Raw genomic sequence first — 23717 nt, 5'->3', positions numbered from 1 at the left:
TGCGGTGTAATCGGACGACCACCACAACGGCTGCGACTTGCACAATAATCGTTATCGCCATTATCGAATTAAGAAAGCCGAAAGAACTTTACAATTTGTGGATAATCTGAAATCAATGAGCACCGATCTATTGCAATTAGATGTGGACACGCTGTTTGAGCAGCACAGCGTGTCCGAGATCGATGCTGTGCAGAAGAAAATCCAAACAGTTGTGGAGAATAAGCGAGAAGAGCTGCGCACCATGGTCGGGTAAGCTGTGTGATGTGGCACATAGAGAGCCAGTGCAACGTAATTAAATAGGAATTAATCTCTTAACTGCAACTGCAGCGAACGCTATCGGGACCTGCTCAAGGCTGCCGACACCATAGCTGCCATGCAGGCGTCGGCAGGCACGCTCATCGAGCAGGTCCACTGCATCCAGGGCAATTGTCGCAGCCTCAACGAACAGCAACTGCTGGGCTTCAAGACCACGCCCGCCGAAACCGAAGTGCTGCTACATAAGCGGGCGGTGAGCAAACAATTGTCCAATTACTATAGCACCATGGTCCAGATCAAACTGCTGAGCAGCCTGCCAGAGCTGATCTGGACGCACCTTGACCAGGAGGAGTTCTATGCAGCCACAGAGCTGTTCATATTCAGTAGACACATTAGCACGGGCTTACAGCTGGATGCGAAGAATACGCTGATGCAGCGGCTGCCAGTGGCACAGAAGCAATGGGAAATCTTGCGACCATTCCATATAACCATCAAACAGGCGGTGCTCGGAGTGCTGGAGCGAGAGCAGCTCAGCGCCGAAATGGCGGTGGACTGCATGTTGAGTCTGCTGTTGCTGGACAAATGCGACTTGGGTCAGGTGCTTCAAACGTTTCTGCAGCTACGTTCCACAGCATACTTTAACTGCCTGCAGAGTCAAAACAGCGAAGGCGAAAAGGACAAGCCGAGGCGTGTCAAGGAGCGCATCCTAGCAAGCTTGCACATACTAAACGGCACCATTGAGCTCCTAGATACCTGCCTACTAGGTTAGTGAGAGATATTTTCAATACTTATATTTTTCTGACATATATTTTCTTTGTCTTTCAGCTAATGGCCTGTTCTTCAAACGCTTAGCGGAGTGCGTGGCGCCTACTGCAGCGCCCAGCATCAATCGCATGGATAGCAGCGATCGAGAGTTGGCGCATCTGCTACCCGACATTATAGCCGGCTATAAGCCGCAGTTTGAGACGCCAAAGCTATTGCCCGCACAGCTGTGCGATGCACTGCAGCAGTGGATGTCGAAAATTGACAGCTTGGCGGACAAGCATCTGCAGCCCATATTTGGGCTGGTCAGCAGCATGCAGACCATACAGGATATCAAACTGGCAGCGGGCAGCACGGCCAAGCGCGACTATGCCCAGCTGGAGCAGCAGCTAGAGCTACCGCAAGCACAGTTGGACTTCTACAAGCTGAAGTATATGCCGCTGATCAATGCGCGCATTCGTGAGATAATACGCAGTAGCTGGGTGGAGGCAATGCAGCAAGCCTACGACGAGGTGGTCAAGCTCGTGGAGAACAGCAGTCCACCCGCACCACTGCAAATCTGGCGAGAGCAGAGCGATGATCTTCCGTTGAGTCTGGCTGCCGCTCTCAGCGATCAGCCGAAGCGCTTGGCCAATCGCACCAAGGGCTACGAGGCGCCCACCATTACGCTTTGCGCCCAGTTCGATGCGCAGCTGGCAGCCATTGTACAGGAGCTGAATGTGCTGCTCCAAGAGCAAACAGCCCGAGGCGAGGATAAATTGGCGTTGATCAATTTTCTGCGCGAAACGGCGGAGCAGCAGATGACGAGCTACCTGACTCAATTGAGGGCGCTGCGTCTGAAGCAGCGTCAGGCTCTGTTGCAGGCGCTCCGCAATACGCTAGCCCTGGTCGAGCTGTGCCCCCATCTGAAGCTCTGCTTCTGCCAGCCCAGCAGCTGGCGTCAATGGGTGGGCAATCAGACAGCAGCCGGCGCCGAGCATTGGCAACGTTTGTGTGCACTGATCGAAGAGGAACTGATGCAGCTCTGGCAGCTGGTTGTCGATGATATTCTGGCCACGCACAGCTGCGCGGATAAGCTGCCACAGACCATAACACACGATGTCGTCCTAAGGGACTTTGCTGTAAGTAAAGTAACCTAATCCACGTTTTCGAACCAAGTCTCACTCTACTTCTTCAACAGCTGTGGCAAACGCAGACTCTGGAGCAGCGCGACGAGGAGCACGATCAGAGTGTCCAGTCCACCATACGCATACCCTGCCAGCCACGTCTCTCGCTCCAGACTTACTTGCATCAATTGATTGAAGTCCTGAACACAGCCGTACCCCAAACGCTACCCTCCAAAGTGCTTCAGGCTTTCAATCAGAAGCTGCTCGGACAACTCTTGACCCACTACGAGCATCTGTCGGCCGCAGAGAGCACTAAAAGCAGCCAGAATATTGCGCTGCAGCTGTACTTCGATCTGAAGTTTCTGGAGCGTGTGTTTGGCGTGAATCGCGAGGAGCGCAGTCTCTACGAACAGTTCCATGTGCTGCAGCGCAGCCTGCGCGACTGCATCGATCCGTTTGATTTCGAGCTGTTCGCCGAGCACATAACGACGCATGTTTCCCGCGCCACGGCTCGATTGCATGGCGAACTGGGCGTCCTCACACCTCCGCAGGATAACACGCCGACTGCCAACGCTAGCTCTATATCTCATGAGGCCGATCCCAATGTGCTTTGTCTAAGCTCCTCCGGCTCCACTTCGCTTTGGTTCCCATTGTTGCCTATTGTTATGCCGCAGGCGGCATCAACGACCACTCTTCCTGTTGAGCGCAAGCCTCCTGCCACGGAGGTGGATAAGGTGAGTTTTCCAATGGCTTTGCTTTTACCAAAGTCATTCTATTTAGATCTCTTAATATTATAGTAATGCATTTTTATGTGCAGCCTTTAATATCTGGGTAGTGGTCCGAGTATTATGCATTGGGATGTTGTTCATATCCCTTCATTGCATATAATTATCGTGTATTGACACATCCACTCAGTACGTCTATTATTTGCATAGTTGATATATGATATCCTATAGTGTGTTGGTAATATGACGAATTACTTTTACTGATATCTGTTTAAATATATGGGTGTGCCTGGGAGAGTATAAAATCTTCGGTACTTCGAAGAATAATGTTATATATTGTATTTAACAAATATTCTTTACTATTTTATAAACATATATATTTTTATTTTAGGAGCTCTTTGAATTGTAGTTAATTTCCAAATTTCTCATCGTTTATCATTTGGGTAGGCATTGTGTGCTAAGCTGTGTTTGTTCTATATGTTTAGCATGATTGTTGTTGGTTCCTTAAATGGTTTATAAAGAGAATAATATAGGGATGCAAGTTTAGTCCATAAATTATTCTTAAATTATGCGTGTTGAATCTTGTGTTAACTGCTTTGCATGAGAAGTGTTGTATGCACTGCTTGCTGTTCACTGCTTTTGACCGTTGCCGCACAGCGAAGACACAAACCAGCTGCCGCACTTGAAGTTAACTTTTCTATTAATATGTGTTTCTTTTATGCATTATTGTTGTCAATGCTTGATTTCTTTTTTTGCATCTTCATTATGTTGGACCTTAATTAGACAGGCCAATTTCAGCAATTAACAATAAATAAAGCAAAAGACCATTAAATAAATTATAATTAGCAGTAGCCACAGCTGTAATGGCATTCGCAATCGCCGTCCGCGCAAAAGTTTTTCCCGTTTCCAAAATGGCAGAAATCTGAAATCGAAATCAAAAACTTGCAACTGCCACACACCTGGGTTATTGGCGTGCGCGTGTGTCTGGCTGACTGTCTGCAGCTTAAATGGTAATTAATGAATTGGCCCATTATTGAAATCAAATCGTTGGGCAAATGTTAATTTATAGCCGCGCTGACTTTGTTGGTTATGTGAGCGCAGTTAGTCGCATGTTTCACCATATAAATTGAGCTCTAATTATGTCCAAGTTTATTGCCCTGGCCCATAAATCTTTGCACAGTGCCGCAAATTAATAGATTAATCAACCCAAAACTGCCACAACACATTAATAACCCATATGTACGCCTGTATATCTCTCTGTAGGCGGCAACGACACCAACCCGCAAGCCCGGCGCACGCAGGACCGATGCGAGCAGCAAATCCAAGTCGAGCGCCGCCTCGTTCTTCGGCATGTCCCAGGAGTGGTTCCGTTAGAGCCGTTTGCCATCAATGCCACAGCGAGTGCTCACAGCACCAGATGAGCCTAATGAAGTGGGCAAGTGGAGTGCACGAAACGCGCTCATCCAACCGGAAATCCAATGCAGCAGCAGCAGCAACTGTCATTGCTGTCTATTCAGTTGTGTAATGACTGTGTGCTGGGTGTGTCAGCGTGTGTGTGTGTGTTAACTGTTCCATTCCAAGCGTTTACGATCCACAAAATGTTCAGTATGCAGTATGCAGTTAAATATCGTTATTCAACTACTGTTTCTTCATTTATAAGCTCCCCTTTGAATACATCTTAAAAATATAGTGGCATATTTATTCTTATATTGTAAGTTAATGCGCTTTGTATTTCGGCACACCCCCGAGGGCTATTTTTTGCCTCCCTTCTTGCCGCCACCGCCTGCCTTTTGATCCGCTCCCTTCTTGCCACCTTTGTCAGCCGCAGGAATCGGTGGTTTGTTTTTACCGCCGCCTCCGCCACCGCCACCGCCTCCGCCTCCACCGCCTTTTTTCTGTTAACCAGCAGCATAAAATGGATTGCCAAAGAAAAAGTAAGAAGTAATAATAGTGCACATAATAATAAAGATTCACTGAGAATTGCTGCGGGGTGAGTACATAAATGACATGATAAGTAAACTGGGAAAGGTAAAGTATTTAATCCAATCCAATCCTCTATTTAAAATGTAGTAAAGTCTTGTGAATAAAATGTATAATATATACGTTATTATAATCTTTTTTTCTGAGTTTAATGAATCGTCTAAATGATTAGATTTGGACTATGATGAAATTATTAGGAAAATTTCATTGAGTTGAGTTTTAGTTCTTGGTAGAAAATTAACTTGGGAATAATAATGGAAAATTAGTAATGAAATATTGAAATATATATATGATGTTAACACTGTATCGAATTGATTTGCTATTCTCCTAGCAATAATTAAATTTTAATATTATCACTGCGGCTTAATCGAACCGATTTCCTATCATTCTAGCAGTTCTGACTAATCTCAACTGCTGACTTCATTTTGAAATTTTCAACTCTTTAAGTTTTAGTTAGCTATTTGCAAATTTCGTTAGCTTAAATCTTACTTAGCTGTTTCAATTCGGATCCCTCAATAGGTCTATCTACTTAAAAATAATATTAAAGGTTATGCATAAGAAACATTCTGAAATTGCTGAAAGTCAATATATACTCAATAAATGTTATGAATAATTTTTTTTTCGCTTTCCACAAATCTGTTATATTGAATGAATAGTTTATGCATAACTGTTTAGTATTTGCGATTTTTGGGAAATGTCGATTGGGTCTACAGCTAATTCACATTTTTAGACTCACAATTAAAACGTTAGTTGCATAACACAAATATTGCTTACATTGCCGCCGCCGCCACCACCAGAAGAGCCACCGCCGCCACCTCCACCACCGCCTCCACCGCCGCCCTTGTTTTTGCCCATTTGAGCAACTTTCTTTGCGTTAAATTATTTAATTTGTTCGACTTGTTGGCGAACAACTTTCGCCGCAAGCAAATTGCAACTAATAAGCGCTCGACGCAAAAAAAGAGAGACAAAATGCAAAATGCATAAATAATTTTGCAGTCTAGAGAAATACGAACTAAACCATGAAACCAAAACAAAATGCAAAAGCGCAAAAAAAAAAAATAAAAAAAAAAAAAAAAAAAAAAAAATGAAAATAAAATAAAACATAAAACGAATCATTGAAAAGCCAAAGGAAATGGGGAGTGGCAGAGGGGCGGTGTGGCGGTGTGGCGCACCCAGCGCGACCTCCGATGGACGCCAATGCAGCCACAAAAGCAACAATGGCCAACAGCTCTCTCCTCCCTCCTCTCTTTCTCTTTCTCTATCTCGCTCTCCCGTTCACTTAACTGATTTAGTTATCGACCTCCCCTTCAGCCACGCCCCCGGGGACATCGTTTGTGTTTGTGTTTGCGCTCGACGAAACGAGTGGATTATTTTGTAGTTCTTTCTATTTGGCATTTCGTTTTCCGCCTTCCTTCCCCAAGTGGGCGACACCCCCTCGATGGCGCCAATGACATTGACATTGGGCTCTTCCGCATAGCCGCTGGCACCTCGCACCTCGCACCGCGCACCTTGGGGGCCTAATAAAAATGCAGCGAAAGTTTCGAAAGCTCTGAAGCGCAGCAGACGAAGGTTGGCTACAACAATTTCTAGCAAAACTTTCGGCGATGATTGCGTATACTTAATATCTAGCTTTTGTGGCTGCTGCGTGTGGCCAGTGTGTGAATAACTCGGGAAATATTGAGAAATAGCTTCAGTTTATTTAAAGCAGGAATTTTCTCTACCCCAATTGGATATTCTATGCAAAGGAATTTTCTTGAATTCTGAAATATTTTCAGAATTTTCAGCATATTTTTCATCACAAGAATAAACGAGACTGTTATAATTTTTCAGTATTATTGCTTCCGCAAAATTCTAGCTTGTTAATTGAATTGAATGATGATCTCTGCTCACTCTGGTTTTTAAATTCCCCCTCAAGATAAAAATGTAAACTTTGATGCAACGCAAATGCTCAAAAAATGTCTTAAAATATGCTTTGCATAGTAAATTGCTCAGCCATCTGCATAAATGGTGTCTGCAGTCGGCATTTTAATGGCTTTGTGAGATACACTTTGACTTAAACCTGCAAAGGTCCTGGCATCTACAAGTAATTCAATTAAATTTACATGCGTGCGCACAAACAGGCGCTCCAGAGGCAGTGCGGCTGCAGGTGGGCGGAGTGTGTGGGCGACGGCGGCGTGGGGCAGCAGAAGGTGACCAATTTAATAAATTTTCCACGTGCCTGCATGCTGCCCGGGCAGCTCGGCAACAATAGGACAAAGCTGTGTGGCAGAGTCGGATTTCTTCATATGCTAATTGCATGTGAGCTGGCATCCAGTTGCTATGACGTTGACGTCAGCAGCTGACACCCGAATTAGGGTGCCCCAAACTCAATGCATAGCTAATGAGCGAGCATCTCATTCGGTCTAGTCGACTCAGTCGCCACGTGCTCCACGCTGGTGGCTAATTAAGTGCGATGTTTAAGCTGGTCAGTTGCTAAGTGAAACTGATCTGCAGCACGTTGAAGGAACTATGCTTCACTCCTCCCCTTGGGCCGTTGGCCAGCTCGGAGTCTCATTCCGTTTCATTCGTGTCGCTGCGCTCTGTGTGGCCTTGGCTCGCCGTGCACTCAGTTAATTCAACAAGTTGGAATCTGTTCATGGCTTATAAGCAATGAACATAAAACCAAATTAAAAGCGAAAAGTATAAAATAAGCTCATCAAATTACATACATGAGCCAGCGGGACGGTAGTTGAATGCCTTCCTCGAAACAAAGTCGTATCGCTGGGCCATTTGCAGCAGGTGCAGCTGGTAAGATAAACTGAAAGCCGCCCATTCGAGAGAGAGAGGCAAAAAATAAATGTAACCCAGCTATATATAAAGGATGGACAGACAGACGAACTGTGGAAACGTGGGCGTGACCCGTGGGCGTAACTGTGCTGACTAAATACATATATAAGAGCTGGTGCAGCACGAGCAGCAGGAGCAGGAGCAGGGGCAGCAAGTGCAGTAGCCAACGCTTGGGCCGGCCACCGGAAAAGTGCGGAACTTTAATTAAGTTTTGGTTCTCCCAGCTGACTGACATCTTGAATTACAAATGAAAAACTTGTGTGCAAACTACAGGAAAACCTAAAGCAAAAAAAAAAAAAAAAAGGAGAAATATATGTATGTATATATAAGAGAAAAACCTAAAAGGAAAAACTGGCAGCATAATAACACAGCGAGCTAAAGGTGGAATGGCAGCGGACAAGAATGCGAATAACTTGCGTTTGGACAGACAAACCGACTGGCAGCCAGAAGAAGAAAGTGCGAGAGGGACAGCCTGAGCGACCCGGAGACAGAGCTGAACAGAGAGAATTACTGAGAACCTAAGCAGGCCAAAATACATAGTAGCATTGCCCCAGCTAGTTAGCCATTATAAAATCAGCTAACAGTTGCTAGCGGAAAGCAAAGCAGCAAAAACGCAATGATGTCGCCGTACACTGTGACAAAAATCACAGTAGGTACATGTACTTCTGGGAAATGCCGTGAATGGAACAAACGTACAACAGTAGCCGGCTGAATGGAAAATTTTATATTCATGCCGCAAGGAAATGATTACAGCTGAACCATTTCAAGCACCAAGTAGTCGGCGCAAAGATACCCTACATTAAATATGGAGAATCTGAAATAAATTGAACTACTTACCATGAAAGCAGTCTCTGATATTATTTATAATATTTTTAGTATTTTTTAAGTATTTACTTTTGTTCGACTTCAGAGATGATTTGGGGAAAAATCATTATCGAATCTAAATATTCTATAGAATATCTTATTAAAAACAAGTGATAATAAATCATGTAAATTACTTTATCGTAGGCACCCCAGTTATAGCTCCATTGCAGGGTATTTTTAGCTGACTAACTTGTCAAATGAATGAATGGGGATTATCGCTGGTCTGAGCCATTGGATAGACCGCATTGGAACTTCATCATCAGCGACTTTGCTGGCAGCTGGCACTGCACTCGGTGCTCCAATTGCAGCTTGATTTTGTGCTCTGGCTGTGCGGTGGGGCGCGGGAAGCGTCGAGGAAAAGGGGAGCTCGGCGCAGGCAACCAGGAAACAGATGTTTGCAAATATCTTGAGAAAAGTTTTGGCTGAGGTATTTAAATAAAGGTGCGCTTCAACAACTTTTTCGACAGCCGCAAAATTAACAAAAAAAGAAAAAATCAAAGGGAAGAAAATATACGAAATGCGCAGCAAAAATAAGAGGAAATAAAATTGAAAATGTGCGGAAAAAGGAAAAGCGAAACCAAAGCTATTCAATTGCATCATTGAATTGCCAGATTATTCCAAGGCAGAGACTTGACTCTAATGGAAATTCAAAGGATATGCCAGTCAAGATCTGAGCTCCTAATAGCTGTCACAGTATATGTACGAACATATCTCTCTCTATATACTATTTGAATATCTGTTCTTATCTAAGTGAGCAATGTAATGGGCTATGCGATAGTTGTCTGTGATTATTATAGAAATGCACAAAGCCTGGGGACATAGAGATAGATGCGGAGGATAATGGACATTGAGATTGAAGTAACAATGTAAATTAATTATTAATTAAGATGCATTCCAGTTTAATTGAAAATGAAAGCTGCTTCAAGTAAATTAATTATAATTGAATAGGTTTTGTACTATATAATTATTTATTACTCCTTCAACTCTTTCACCCTACCTTATTCCTTTTATATGAAATATGATGTTATTCCTATTTTGATATCCTAACTAAACAAATTTTTATACGAATTGTCTTCAATGCCTAACAACAAATGATGCGCCCGAAAAACAATAGCGACACAAGATTTGATTCACGTTTGCCATGAAAAAGACGTCATGTTGCATAAATCAAAGACCCAATGGAAAAATTTGTATGTGTTTATTTATGGTTAAAGACTTTCAAACTCATGTCTGTCTGTCTCTCTCTCTCTCTCTCTCTCTCTCTCTGCGGGGTAAATAGAAATTGGCATTTTGAGACTTGGGGATGCCCCACACATCGTTCAAGTGGCTCAGTGTCGGAGCAGTGCATCAAAACATTTTATTTAGTCATAAAAATCGCGTGCGTTTAATTCAACAATTGCATGGGTGAGATTTGCTCGCCCGCAGTTCAGGCAGATGTTGAGCTGGTGGGCGGGTGAGGCGAGTAAGGGGGTGTGGCGCGGCTGGGTCGTAGGGAAAATCACATTAAATCACGGCGTGAAAGCATAAAAGGCGCTTCGCACGAAATTAAAGGTAAATAAAATGTTTATGAGTGGAAAGCAATCGTTCATATGATTTCACATTTGATTGAATAACATTTACACACGCTAACGCCAGCTTCTGATTTCTAGAGAGGGCTCTGCTATCGCATTGCTATATACATACATGCATGCGTGTATGTGCGTGTGTGTGTGTGTGTGTGTGTGCGTCCATATCCAGGCACTTGCTTCTTTGCCAAAGATGGGCAATAAATTCAAACATGTGCACATAAATTTTTATTTCGATTTGCTGAGCCGCCCACGCACCCGCACCCGCACCCGCACAAGGCCACGCCCAATTCCGCCCAGTGGCTCAATTTTATGAACTGCGAATATGGACGTCACGGAAAGACCTTTTGCTCCGTACGCCCGCCCATCTGCCAGCAGGATGCGGTTGTAGCTGGCAGGATGCTGCCTGCCTGCCTGCCAGCCTGAATGTCTGCTTGGGGCGCTGCATGTGGTGCAGTGGTGCGCCAGTGGCATTCGGCATCACAAATTATTGCATCCGTTCGTTGCTTGGGATTACGTTAAGCGATGTTGTTGTCTGTCAATTGACTTGTCATGTCCCACCGAAGGCGCCTCTGCTATGCGCTCTGCGCTCTGCGCTCTGTCTCCATTCAGATTTCTCGAGATATTCCACTAAAAGACAAATTTGTGAGGCCACCTCTTGATCTAATTTTTGGTCATGGTCGACCTAGCAAACGAATGATGATTCAATTTAAATAAAAGAATGCACCGTCTATTCATCTCATATTGCTGAAGCTTTCGCTGAATTTACTGACTCCAATCAGTTCCCAAGCTCCCTTTTTATTTATTTCTATAAAAAAGTCGCCCCTAATGCCTCCTGTGAGAATTGAACTCACGGCCCCTGGTTTACAAGACCAGTGCTCTGCCACTGAGCTAAAGAGGCCGACGATTGGGATCGCACAGCTCTGGCATAAGAGAGAAAACCCATCATTAGCTAAGTGCTGGCACAGATCATCAAAGCAGATATTAATTAGTTAAGTGAAACTTCTTGATAAGAGTACAGAGCGTCAAATTCAGCAGCGCACACGCAGCGAAGCTGCTTCACATGCGATATTTGATAAGAGCGAGGGAGTGCTCGAGGCGCAACTGCTCGACTAGATGATACCCCTGGCTGTGTTGGCAGACCAAACATTGAGCGTCCACTGTCTATGTATATAGCCAACAGCTTCAGCACCCACACAGACACAGGCACACGCTCTTCCTACTGAGCAGTTTAGGCAGATCTGCTCTTGGAGGGAGTGTATGCGCTTTGCGATGGGATGTTAATGGCTGAATATATTTTTACCTAAATGCATTTTCTTTGTTTATTCTTGGTTTATAGAGATTGTAATGTTTTTCTTTTTTTCTTGCTTTTTGTTCTACGGATCTCAAGTTACGTGTTAAGATCAAAGTCAAATTATCAGCTGTGCATCGCTAGTAAGCCAAATCAACTCGACGCGTCGTGCAGATCAAAAAGATATCCTGAACTTGCATTATCTTTATTTTGCATATGCATTTAAAATAAAAGACTCCATGAGTAATACATTCCATACAAATATGCTATATTCCTAATTGAATTTATAGTAAATGGAGTATAGCTTAAAATCAAAATATTTCCATTTTAAATGTGTCTTGAAAGTAAAGTTGCATATAGTTTTCGGTAATTGAATCATTTTGATGATGGTAACATTAACATTATCTTCGTTGAATTGGGTGGGCCTTTGATTGCCTTTGTCCGAGCGGCTCTTAAATAAGCTTCTAAACATATACACCTTGCACCTCGTATTATCCGTTTCTATCGATGCGTAATTGCGTGGGCCACTGAGCCGCAACGTTTCATGTATGCATGTGCATGTGCGTCAGCGTATGCGTGTGTGTGCGTGTGTGTGTGGTTGTGTGTGTCTGCGTGCATTTCCCTTGCTTTAGTAAATTGCCAAATCAATTGGCTGTGAGCAATACCCCACCCACATGAAGCACCTGTGTATTTTGACAGCCACCCACCCGGCATCAGCCAGAGCTTTTCATTAGCTAACTGTCGAGGTGTAAAACATTTTCCCATTTGCGGCATATCAATTTCGCCTGTTGCATGTGACTGAAGGGTAGCAATTAGAGCAGGAGCAGTGCGAGCACTGGGTAGGGGCTGGGGATTGCATTGAATTGACTGCTAACATGAATGCACGTAGTAATTGACAAATATATAAACGACTTTTCCGCGCATTTTCCTCTCGGGCCATTCAAACGTAATTGGAGTATCGCATTCAGTTAATGAATTCACATCTGATTGAATTGAATTTGTGTGATAACGGTAAACACACCTGTCCCAGCATCACACCCAACTGCATTGATAAGCATCCATTAGGAGATACCTGACATCAGGCATTCAGATGCAGCAGATACTAAAAAAACTCATTCGATTTGTATGCAACGACGTCGATACACAAATTAAGGAAAGATTTACTCACGTTTCTTTAGATGAGACCAGAAAAGAAATAAGATATGAAAAATTGTAAATCTATCATTCTTCTGACTTGAATTTCATATGACGAACGGCTAAGCTGCTCAAGTATTCAAATAAAATTTAATAAGAAATACTCTAATGTATTATTTTGCCTTGAATACCAAAATCTAAGCTACTGAGTTTTAGTTGTCTTGATTAATATATTAACTGATTATTTATTTATTTTTTATTATTATTAATTTATTTATTTATTTAATTTATTTTTGTTCTATTTTCTTATGATATATCTTAAGGAAATGAATTTATTATGTTGTTAATATTATCTGAAAACTCCTTTCAGCTATAAATAGCTATATAGCTATACATATTCATATATTTCAGACTATTCAATTATATTTTTTAGTTCATTTAAGCTTAACTTTAGTTTTGTTTATACGTCCTTTCCAAACAAATAAATAATATGAGAGCTAAAACTGAAACTCCATAACTCGATAACAAACGTTGTATATCATAGTTTCGTGTATGAGAATTCTATAAAAAATCGTATTATACCTCGCCAAATGAAGTTTTTAATACCTAATATTGAATAATATCGAAAAGTTAAAAAAAAAATAATTTTCAAATACAAAGATGTTGTATTCACCTCTAGTGGATAGATAATCAGCAGTAGCAGTTATAGTAGCAGCGACTGCTTGGAGAAAGAGTGAAAAAGGGAGAATGAGAGAGAGAGAGAGAGAGAGAGCAACCAAGGGAGCTACAGATAGTAAGTAAGAGAGAGATAGAGTGCTTGGAGGCAACAGAGCCCGTAGCCAGACTTAACAAGTATTTATCGTGTTTTTCAATATTTTTAATGTCAGTTTAAATACTTGATGCGATTATTTTTCCAGCGATTTTGTTTTGCATACACCCCAAATGCTACGCCGCGAACAGCGCCTGGGGGCACGCTCCAAACTTTTCAAGTGCCAAACACACGCAAAGTTTTTCCGAACATGCAGCGAGAGACATAAAACTTTTATGCAAGTTATTAAAAGTGCAATGTTCGTGGGATGGCAAGGGGCACGACGCAACGGATGAGCTTCAACGTCAAACGAGTTGGTGGAACAAAACATAAAAAAAAAGAAGGCCAGCAGGCCGATTAAAGCTGTAGCCGAAGTTTCAATGCCCTTGCAGTTGAATGACTTGGAAATATTGCTCTATAATATAACATTTTTTGTCGACTGTTTAATCCTATAAAAACAAAGACTTTTTATATGAAGTTTTTGGCAAATGAAAACGCTTTCAATTGCTGAGCTTGTTTATCTTGATTGGCCGGAGATTATCGTAAAAAGTGTCTGCAATAAAGAAGTAGATGAATATGAAATGAGACTCTATACTGACTTTCCAGTTTAGCATTCATTTATTTATTTATTTAGAGACTGAAAATAATTTAAAATTAATGCTAACTTATAGAGTGAATCACTGGCTGCAGAGGCCTGTGGCTGCTTCAGTATTTACTTTATGGAAGAGCAGTAGATCAAAGATGCTGATTGATGCAACTAAGATGCCCCTCTGCTTGCCGATACCCTAAGAAATGGTCTGTCATTACTCATTATCAGATTTTCAATATGGATTGTACTCTGGATAGGAGGGGACGTTGGGTAAAATATTTGAATGAGATAAACGAAGTAGTTCGAGCAATGTAAAACTATTTAAGTTAATATCTGAAACTTAATTCAGACTATGACTATGCCGAATCGGCAGTATACATATGTATGCTTGAATACTGTATCTCTCTTAATGTATTATACAAGGCCTTACTTTTCTATCATCGCATTCAGCTTGTGATTTATATATCCGGCTATTTACATTAAAGACAATCTACACTCTGTTCACCCATTCATGGCGTATGCAGGGTATCAGAAATAAAGACGAAAAAATGACTCATCTGGCATTCAATAAATCTTAACGCGTTTTTGCTGCCAGATGGCCGCCAGTTGCAAGCCTCGAGCTGTGCTACAGACGGCCCTCTAAATAATGACCGCGCAACGGCGCCAGTTTGTACATTGTTATCTGCTCAGGGCGAGAGCCAGAGAGTGAGAGAGATAGATAGATAGAGAGAGAGAGGGAGACAGGTTTGAGGCTGGTTGCAAGGTGCACGCCGGCTAAAAGTAGTCTTGCATTCATTATTCAAACGCATTAACTGAAGCTGAAGTTGGCCGGAACGAGTGCACGACAATCTCATGATATCCTTGACTTGGCATAACTTTTGCGCCAAGACGGCAGAGCGAGTCCAAGCCTCGTCCCAGCACACACACACACACACGCACCGTTGGCGCCGCCGGCTGCACACAGAGTGGTGGCAAAAGTTGCCTTGCTGCACTCGAACAATAACAGAGCCAAGTATTTAAATGCAAATTAGCCCCAAATGATGCAATCATAATGCGGGGCTACTTGCCTCAGGCAATTGCTGCAACTCCCTTGGATGCCCATGGATGGCCATGGATGCAGTGCTCGTCCCTCGACTCTAATGCCCATGCCCGTACCCGTACCCGTGCCCGTTCCCGTTCCCCTTTTTAGTTTTTAATTTCAACTTGGCGCTCATTTAGCACAATTTGGCAGGTTTTCCTACGTTTGCTGCCGCTGCTGCTCCTGCTCCAGGCCGAAATTAATTTCCACCTTTTTTCCCCAGTTGTTAAGCGAAGTTTTAGTGTCCGGTTGCCCGGACGGCCGGAACGTGGCGCAGGGGGGTATGCTCGTTATGAGTCCGGAAGATAAATGCATTTCAACACATGTTGTTGAAAGTTAATTTTCCGAAAACGCAGCTCATTTCTGCTAAGTGCGCATTTGGATTTCTTTTGCTGCCATTTTCCTTGTTCCCTTCATTTTTCTTTGGCCCATCCTTTAATGCGCGCAAATGTGTTTTTGATACCAGCGACTGTTCCTGCAGCTCTACTTCCCGGGAAACTGCAGTTACTTGCGCAGCTATGAATTGCTGTCCAATTATTTTATTTTTGCCTCCTGCTTAGTTTGTTACGTCCCGGCTAAGAACAGACTCTTACCTTGACTTTTGCTGCATTCTGATGAATTCTATTATTTCTTAATTGGCAACACATACTATTTTTAATATCGTTGTACTAACCGCTTAACTAAATAGCATAGGTAACTAATGAATATCTACCTAATAATCTTGTTTAAGCATTTGTTATATATATTTTGTGCACATCTTCCCACACTCTACTCCTGTTTAACTTAAGCGATTGGCCAGCCGCTTAACCAAGTGCGGCTAAAAGCCCCAAAAGCCAGAGAACACATGCCAAATGACTGTCCTGAGACTTGAAGCAATGAGCTAAGAGCAGAGGACAAGTGTGCGAGCTGACCTCAAGACACTGACTGGAAACTTGAGTCTTATAAACGGCATCAAATTTAAGTGCTGTTGATATTCCTAATTAACACACACACACTTGCACACATACAAACATAGATGAATTGATGCTGTGCATGTGGCTATAAAAGCAATTTGCAAAATTAGAAAAAAGAACCTAGACAATGCGCAAGTTGAGCATGCTTAGCTTCATATAGTTTTTCTGTGTGTGTGTATGTGTGTGTGTGTTCCTTGGCGTATTTCGAATGAGGACATTTTACTATTTACACAAAATTATTGTAGTAGCTACATGTTCAAGCGATTGTCTGCTTTTTATATGAGTGCCAGGGGAGTTTTTGAAGCTGCCACAGTAACAGGGGGCGTATGCGCAACGTGTGTGACAACAGTGTGTGGAGCACTTTAAACTTTGGCAACTGTCTGCTCGAAATCTGAATCTGGCACTGAACGCTTCAGAACACACTTTAAAGTCCATTAGCGTCGAGTGGCTGGACAGGCAGCAAGGCGGCTACACTCGAATGTGTAACACGAGGCGTATGCGCAATTTGCAATTTGATTTGAGTCATGCTCTTGCCCTGCAATTGCAGCTCAATCTGTCAATATATTATGTACATGTATACACAGATATGGGCGTATACACATCTTTTCAGTCCACTTACAAAAGCACAAGATTTGTTTGTCGTCGCCATTGTTGTTTTTATTTGCATTCCTATTTTATTATTTTATTTTATTTTATTTTATTTTAAGTCAGTGAAGCAAGGAGATTGTATTTTGCATATATTTGGTGCTTTGTGTCAATCGTCTGACATCGAAATCTCATTCTTCTCTTGTCAGCCAAAAATATAAACAAAATGGCGTTGCAAAAACTTGTCAAAAGTAAAAACCCATTCCGCAACCCTCTTACAGCAGAGCAAAAAACATTTCACATTTTTTTTTTTTTTTTATCTACTCTTTTATGGTTTTGAATGCTGTTTGCTTTTATTGGCACAAACAAGACGTAGCCCTGACAAAAAATATCCAAGAAATATAATATTGCTGCAAATTATCGCACTACATTGCTTATGGAAAGCTTTTATAGTTTTTGTGATGGAGCTCCGACAAGTAAATACATAATTTATTATTAAAGAGCGGACCGTATTCAAAGAAAAATTTTTATCAATTTTTAACAATGATACGGCAATAAAAATCCTGTAACGGTAATTTTTTTTAGCTTTTAATTGGAAAATGTAAAATTCTGTCTGCAGAGCATAGAAAAAAACAAAAGAAAAGTAATTGTATAGTATTGTTTTATTTATTACTGTTTTTGCTTGCTGGAATAAAATGTAATATATTTTAAAATAATTTAATTTGCTTTGCAAAAATGTCTAAAGTAAATGGATATAATACATGAGAGAGATAAATATAAATACTATGTATTTAAATTTGAAATCAGCTTACATCAAATGTTCTGTTTTCCATATCTGTGGTTATATGTCTATATCGGAATTTATTTAGTGAGAACCGAATCATCCACTCGTAAGCATTTCATGAGAATTTCTGCGTCCACTTACAATCATTACGAATCTCACTTTCATTCAGTGTCACCCGGCACTACGTTAAGCAACGGTTATCTATCTGCCTCTCTTTCTTTCTCTCTCTCTCTCTCTAAATTTCATTTGACAATGAGAACATAAATCAAAATTGATGCATCAATTAGCCTTTCATAAATACTACTACTCCAACAGCAGAAGACTCTTCTGTTAGAGTTTTCTGTTAGACTCTGCTGTTAAGCTCTGCTTTTAGATTCTGCTGGACCACACTGTTAAGAGAATCACTGAGGCTGCTCCATTCTACTGTTAGACACTGCTGTTAGATTCTGCTGTTATACACTGTTATTGGTCACTGCTGTTATTCACTGCTGCAAGGCATTTCTACTGCTGCTGTTAACATCGCAGCATTACGTCATATTATACATATATCAGCGATAGCACATATACAATCACAAGTCACTTAGAGGGTAACCCCTAGCCTGCATTATCTGCTCGAAGAGCAGCTTGTTGCTGTCATTATTATTTAATTAAAACTAATTACAGTTCCAACTCCTAAAGCGATGGCCACCACACTCCATATTTGATTTTCTCTCTTATATAATCAATTACATTCATTACCGATGACTCACACACTCTCACACTCGTGCACACACACTTTTATGTGGTATCTAATTGAAACATTGTTATGGCTGTGGCAGTCAAGTTGAAGTACTTAAATAATACGCATATCGCATTTGGATTTGGAACAAGGCAATCGAATTAAGTTAATTCAATTTTATAGCGCCTAACAAGCAGCTCAGTGTACGTGCGGGGGTGTGACTGTGTGTGGCGGATCCTTTTGAATGTCGTTGGCTTCTTTAAGACGAATGTAATATATTTGGAATCCTGAGTGTCATCGGGGTTGAGTCACTAACAAATTTCCACCAATGAAAAAACAATGGAAACACAATTTGCCATTATGCCGGAAATCTTCGATAATTTCAAATAATCCACAAACACAGAGAGAGAGAGACAGAGACAGAGAGAGAGAGAGTGAGACAGAGAGAGGGAGAGAGAGAGAGTGAGAGAGTGAGACAGAGAGAGAGAGAGATAATGCTTGAATGGAAGTGCTGAATCAATGCTGGGCTCGCGGCAATGTCTCAGACAATCAGCACCACGGACAAGCAACAACAACAACGAGAACAACAAGCGGAAGCCAAGGACATAAAGTGTCTGTGGTCTTTGCGGGTCCTCGCAGGACTTGACTGAATGAGCGACTGTAACGGCGACGCGCTGCTTGCACTGGGTTAATGTCATTGCGACATTAGAGGCGACTGTGGAGTGAGGGCAATGATGTTGCCTGGTTGTGTCAGCATTGGCATTGAGAGGCCAAGAGCAGCGGCTCACAAAGTAAGTAGAAAACTTTTGCCATTTCTTGCAAAACACACTCACTCACACACATAACTTTAACATTTACTGTCAATTGCTGTTGTTGTTGTTGTTGTTGCTGGAACAAAGTTACAAGCAGCATTTGAAACTTATCGCCGTCAAAGTCAAAGTCGCCGCAGCCGGTGCGTATGAGTAATTTTATGAACTCCACCTGAATGCAATTGTTGGCTCTGCGCTTTGGCCTGAGTCGGGCAATTTAGTGTTAACATTTTCATTAAATGTTTATAACTTTTTTCTTTTATTACGTCTTAGAACGCAATATATAATAAAATGAAAAAAAGGAAATATCAAATAAAATAAAATGCATAGACAATATAATAAATCCCATGTCTTACATTCTGATATTCTGTTTACCAATTGGACTGCCATAAAGAATCTGCGTGTCGGCTCGCATAAGTTGGAACGACTTGTTGGATTTCAGCTAAGTGTGAAGGAATATTAGCTTGAAGATGTGCACATGACAAATCTGAAAACTTTTCCAGCCACTTGCTACAAAGAAGTTTTATTTAAATTTGTTTGCCACAAGAAACTTTTGCAGTCGCCTGCTGCAATGCTGCATATGAGTGTAAGCGTGTGTGTGTGTGGGTGTGATAGTGTTTTTTGGTTCGCCAAGTGCGGAAGGGGGAGCTGAACTTGTGACTTGAGGCAGCATTGTTTGATTGTGGCTTAGACGTTTCCTTTATGCCGCTGCACATTTTTGCCAGCTAATTGTGTGTGTCCTGGCCAAGTGGAAGGATGCGACAAGAAATGGCTAAGCCATTGAGCACACACTGCTAAAGAAATGCACAAAGAAGAGGAGAAGCGCGCATCAAGTCATAAATCACAATGGATACATGCATAAATTATGGCCTGGAGCTGGGAGAGCTGGAGAGCTGGAGAGCTGCAGAGCTGGAGCTGTGCTGCGCTTGCAAGAAATCAAATTGGACCAAAAAAAGGGTTGGGAAAAGAAAACAGAGAAAGAGAGAGCAAGAGCGAGAGAGACAGAGCGAGGGGGAACGAGCAGAATGAAGCGATGTTTAAGGATTTAACGAGAAAAAATTGCTGTCACGCAGATGCTGGACGCATCGTTTTAATCAGTCGGGCGACGGACACAACCTCCCCCTCCCCCGTTCGCCCGTTCCCCCTCTCTCACTCTCCCTTTGACTCCGCCTGCTGCGCTTCACAGTTTGCCGCTTCAGCTTCAGTTGCTACTCGTAATATTTTGTCCGGACCAAAGTCAACAGTCGGCACTTGGGATTGCGTGGCAGCAAGAAGACAAAGCCCGACAAGTAACGCACTGCGAAGTGAGGGGTGGGGGGCTGTTTAACAAGGGGGGCGGTAAATTTACATTGGCGCTGCAAAGTATGCAACGCATATTTTTATTCCACTTCTGTTTGCCCGGTGCTCGGCTCAGTGGACCAAACATACCCAATACCGCAGACCCACACCAAAGCGGAGTTTTCGCATTTACCCGATTCGCGCTTTATTTGTACCCGACCGCAGCATATAAAAGAGGTATATATGTACAGATATATACAATAAATACATCGACGTGTGCAGGCGCTGCCTTGACTAATGCCAAAGGCGATTCGTGTGCCATGTCAAAGCCTATTGTTTAATTATTGGATTTATTGGATGTTAATATACTTTTATTTCATAATTTGTTTTACTGCCACAAACGATGTCAAAGGCGGAAAGCATTTTCAATTAATTCATAATTAATTAACTTTTTGCCGAGATTTAAATTCACGCTTAATTTGAATAAAATCTGTCGAGGTAAGGCTCGATGGAATTTGACGGTATCTCAAATGCAGGATTCGTTGAATTTGGGCAGCTTCTCGATTTGGACGCCAACGATGCGCAGGACCTGCTGGGAGGCGAAAATGCCAGCGCGTATGCAATAGTCGACCGGCATGTGCTGCACCAGCTGCGAGAGGTAGCCGCCCACAAAGGCGTCGCCGCAGCCGTTGGTGTCGACGACCGTCTTCTTATCGATGGGCGGCACGGGATACTGGAGCACCTTGTCGTTGTCCTGGAAGCAGAGCACCGGACAGACGGCATCGGTGATCAGGACAATGCGCGGCCGACAGTTATCCTTGGGCAGGCTTTGCAGCCGCCGCCCCACCTCGAAGATGTCCGTGGTGTTCCAATCGTGCGTGTTGGAGTAGGCCAAGGCCTCCTGTTTGTTGCCAATGATCATGTCGCAGTAGGGCAAGATCTCGTCCAGATGATTCTTGTGCGACTGGAGCACGAATACGGCGCTGAAATTGAGCACAAAGTAGCGGTTCGTCTGGCTCGAGAGCTTGGCGATGCGGAGCACGCTCTCCGGGCAGACGGCTATGAAGAAGCCGGTGGCATAGAAATACTTGGCATTATCCAGGAGGCACACATTCTCCTCAATATCCAGCCACTCCGTGGTGAAGAGAGCCGCGGCGCCGAGATTGGCCACCACGGAGCGATCAGTGCCCGACAGGATGACTGCGCAGGTGCCAGTCGGCACATCATCCTTGATTTGGTAGCGGGTCTCGACGCCATCGGCTAGCGCTCTCTTGGCTATCGTGTCGCCAAACTTATCCCGACCCACAGCCCCGAAGAACGCCGACCGAAAAGGCTTGCCCACGATCCACTGGAAGATGCGCATCGAGTTCTGGCAGGCGCCGCCCGCCGCATAATGCACAAACTCCTGGTTCGTCAGCTCCTCGAACAGCGGCATGTGGCTCTCCTCGGCTATGATGGCTGCATTTGAGCGCAGGTCATACTTCTCGATCAGCAGCGTGTCCTCCACGGTGGTGGTGATGTCCAGCAGCGGATTGCCAAAGCCAACAAGCACGCACTCCGGTAGATCCATTGGTTCCTTCGAGCCGCCCTTGATTGTTGCGTAAATGTCCTTCGAGGTCTTGCCAATGGCAGTTGTTCCCATCAAACTACTGCCCCCCTTGATGAGATAGCTGCTCCAGTGCTTGCCCTGCTTGGCTGCTGGTGCCCTACGCAATCCGCGCCAAACTAGATTGTTCACGAAGAATCCGCGCAAACATCTCATTGTCCTACCTTCTCACATCAACAAAACAATATTTAGCACATTTCTTTTTTTACGAAATCAAAAGCGGAAAGAAAACACGAATTTGGATCTACCGAGCGAGCTGCCAGCCAACAGACGATTAAAACACTTCTAACCCAGCACTGATGGAAAATACAAATGTTTCCTTTTGGGTAGGAAAAACCCTTTTAAAAAGCTAACTGGATAGATTTGTATATTTATATTCATATATACGCAAAAATATATAATGAGATAATGGAGCGAAGGTATAACTTCTAAAATTTCTTGCTCTAGAAAAAGTTTTAATAATCTTTGCATTGCACTAAGTCCCTAGTTTACTATATATAACAAGTATGAAGGCTCTATTCGGGACTGCTCGACTAGGAGATACCCTGAGTCTCCAAGCAGATATTCGAATCATTCTGCACTTCTTTTATGCACACATACATACAGATGCATCCACAGGCAAGTATAAGCCTGCGCTCTGCCAACTGCGCATTAAGCAGCGACTGCGCTTGGGCTGCGCTGCAGTGTGGGCAATATTATGAGAAATTATTTGTTGAATAATTTCATTTGAAGACGGACTATCTTAATGAAACTTTCAGATCGTAATCATAATGCTTAAATGTGTGTATATTTCAAATAGTTTTTTTGAAATTTGGTGCGCGGTATCCAAAATCTGTAAATTTAAAAATCATCGTATATATTAAATATATATCGACAATGATTCTGAAGCCCCCAGGTCTAATAGTATTCAAATGAAGCTGAAAACGAAATAAATTTAACGATTAATCTCGATATCGGTATCGATATCGGTTACTGCGTATGGTATACACGAGTATGCATGCAAAATTTCAGCTCTCTAGCTCTTATATCTTCTGAGATCGACTATATACATATATATATATCTTCTATGAGAGGAATATATATATTTTGTGGGGTCTGTTACGCCTCCTTCTGCCTGTTACATAGTTTTCACAAAAAGATCATTGAGTGAAGCTATAATTCAATAGATTTTATTTGATAATTCCCTCTAGTGAAACTGTTATATAGGGTAAAAGGTATTCTCTTAGTTGATTTTACTTCGCTTAAAAATTTTATTCATGTTTATTCACATTTCTTTTTATTCAAATTTTCTACAGGTTCTGGCGCACTTTAATTAAATTGATTAACAAATTTTCAGCACATTTCTAACTTCCACTTAAATTGCCTACAGGGTATATCCTAGTCGTGGCTGTGCTATGCAGCAGCTTTAATTACCCGCATAAATCAATCATGTTATATTAATGGTCGGTCCATTTAATATGCTATTAATTACATTTGCATTTTGTCGTGCATTTTTATATGTAATTTAAGTGCCATTACGACGCGCACGTAGTCCAAGCGGGCGGGGCGGGACGGGGCGGTGCGGTGTGGGCTCTGCTGGTGGTTGGGTGTTTCTGGCTGCCGACGAGGTGTGAGCAGTTTTATTTTCATTCGCTTAAGGGGGCCAGTGTGGAGTGGGGTGGGTAGGTGGATGGGCTGTTGGTATTGCTGGTGGGGCAGGGAATCGGACGTCATAATAAAAATGTACGTCTTGTCAGCTGGCAGCGCGTTGCGCTTGACGAGCTGAGGACGCAGTTGCGGCCACCCGGAACGTCCTTGCCACGAGTGGGGGCTGTTTGCCGGTTGGAAACAATGGCATTTGCAGTGCTTTGCACAAGTTGCCTCGCATAAATATTAATTTTTATGCAACAAAAGCAGCCGCAGCAACAGCAGCAGTAGCAGTAGCCGTGCAGCCGTACAGCAATGCAACTGAATGGAACAACAACAACAACAATGGCAATAGCAGCAGCAGCTAAAATAACA

General features: G+C 42.7%; 3 protein-coding genes, 1 long non-coding RNA gene and 1 other non-coding gene across 6 annotated transcripts; 1 reads left to right on the top strand and 4 right to left on the bottom strand.

The window, feature by feature from the left end:
- Positions 1 to 28: 28 nt before the first annotated feature.
- Cog1 (conserved oligomeric Golgi complex subunit 1) lies at positions 29 to 4563 on the top strand. Of its 2 annotated transcripts, XM_089462088.1 has the most exons (6): positions 29 to 249; positions 328 to 1019; positions 1081 to 2138; positions 2198 to 2857; positions 3240 to 3291; positions 4112 to 4563. In XM_089462088.1, the coding sequence occupies exons 1-5, from the start codon at positions 116 to 118 to the stop codon at positions 3255 to 3257; spliced, it is 2562 nt and encodes an 853-aa protein (XP_089318214.1). In that variant the 5' UTR covers positions 29 to 115; the 3' UTR covers positions 3258 to 3291; positions 4112 to 4563. The 2 variants fall into 2 exon arrangements, with proteins under 2 accessions (XP_089318214.1, XP_017855567.1); XM_018000078.2 differs by lacking the exon at positions 3240 to 3291 and having other exon boundaries at positions 30 to 249.
- On the bottom strand, positions 4457 to 5839 carry LOC149270474 (uncharacterized). Its single transcript, XM_089462132.1, has 2 exons — positions 5603 to 5839; positions 4457 to 4743 (listed from the first exon to the last, which is right to left on the bottom strand). The coding sequence occupies exons 1-2, from the start codon at positions 5681 to 5683 to the stop codon at positions 4600 to 4602; spliced, it is 225 nt and encodes a 74-aa protein (XP_089318258.1). The 5' UTR covers positions 5684 to 5839; the 3' UTR covers positions 4457 to 4599.
- Positions 5840 to 10912: 5073 nt separating this feature from the next.
- On the bottom strand, positions 10913 to 10984 carry TRNAT-UGU (transfer RNA threonine (anticodon UGU)). Its single transcript has one exon. It is a non-coding gene; the product is annotated as a tRNA-Thr (tRNA).
- Positions 10985 to 12060: 1076 nt separating this feature from the next.
- LOC149270473 (uncharacterized) lies at positions 12061 to 12691 on the bottom strand. Its single transcript, XR_016268558.1, has 2 exons — positions 12543 to 12691; positions 12061 to 12476 (listed from the first exon to the last, which is right to left on the bottom strand). It is a non-coding gene; the product is annotated as an uncharacterized LOC149270473 (long non-coding RNA).
- Positions 12692 to 20459: 7768 nt separating this feature from the next.
- Adk1 (Adenosine kinase 1) lies at positions 20460 to 22047 on the bottom strand. Its single transcript, XM_018000081.2, has one exon. It carries the CDS (start codon positions 21870 to 21872, stop codon positions 20637 to 20639), a length of 1236 nt encoding a protein of 411 aa, XP_017855570.1. The 5' UTR covers positions 21873 to 22047; the 3' UTR covers positions 20460 to 20636.
- Between the last annotated feature and the right edge of the window lie 1670 nt (positions 22048 to 23717).

Source organism: Drosophila arizonae, chromosome 2 (genome assembly GCF_054131065.1).
Source record: "Drosophila arizonae isolate 15081-1271.41 chromosome 2, UAZ_ARI_1.0, whole genome shotgun sequence".
In the NCBI taxonomy this organism is placed as follows: Eukaryota; Metazoa; Arthropoda; class Insecta; order Diptera; family Drosophilidae; genus Drosophila; species Drosophila arizonae.
Note: the sequence above shows the minus strand (reverse complement) of the source record. Positions and strands in the feature narration are given on the sequence as shown.

Bases quoted from the DNA above. Each gene is read 5' to 3' on its own strand.
- Cog1 (XM_018000078.2), top strand. From the start codon at position 116: ATGAGCACCGATCTATTGCAATTAGATGTGGACACGCTGTTTGAGCAG. The intron at 250-327 runs GTAAGCTGTGTG...CTGCAACTGCAG, and splicing joins GAGCTGCGCACCATGGTCGG to CGAACGCTATCGGGACCTGC. The intron at 2,858-4,111 runs GTGAGTTTTCCA...ATCTCTCTGTAG, and splicing joins CTGCCACGGAGGTGGATAAG to GCGGCAACGACACCAACCCG.
- LOC149270474 (XM_089462132.1), bottom strand. From the start codon at position 5,683: ATGGGCAAAAACAAGGGCGGCGGTGGAGGCGGTGGTGGAGGTGGCGGC. The intron at 4,744-5,602 runs GTAAGCAATATT...GCTGGTTAACAG, and splicing joins GTGGTGGCGGCGGCGGCAAT to AAAAAAGGCGGTGGAGGCGG.
- Adk1 (XM_018000081.2), bottom strand. From the start codon at position 21,872: ATGAGATGTTTGCGCGGATTCTTCGTGAACAATCTAGTTTGGCGCGGA.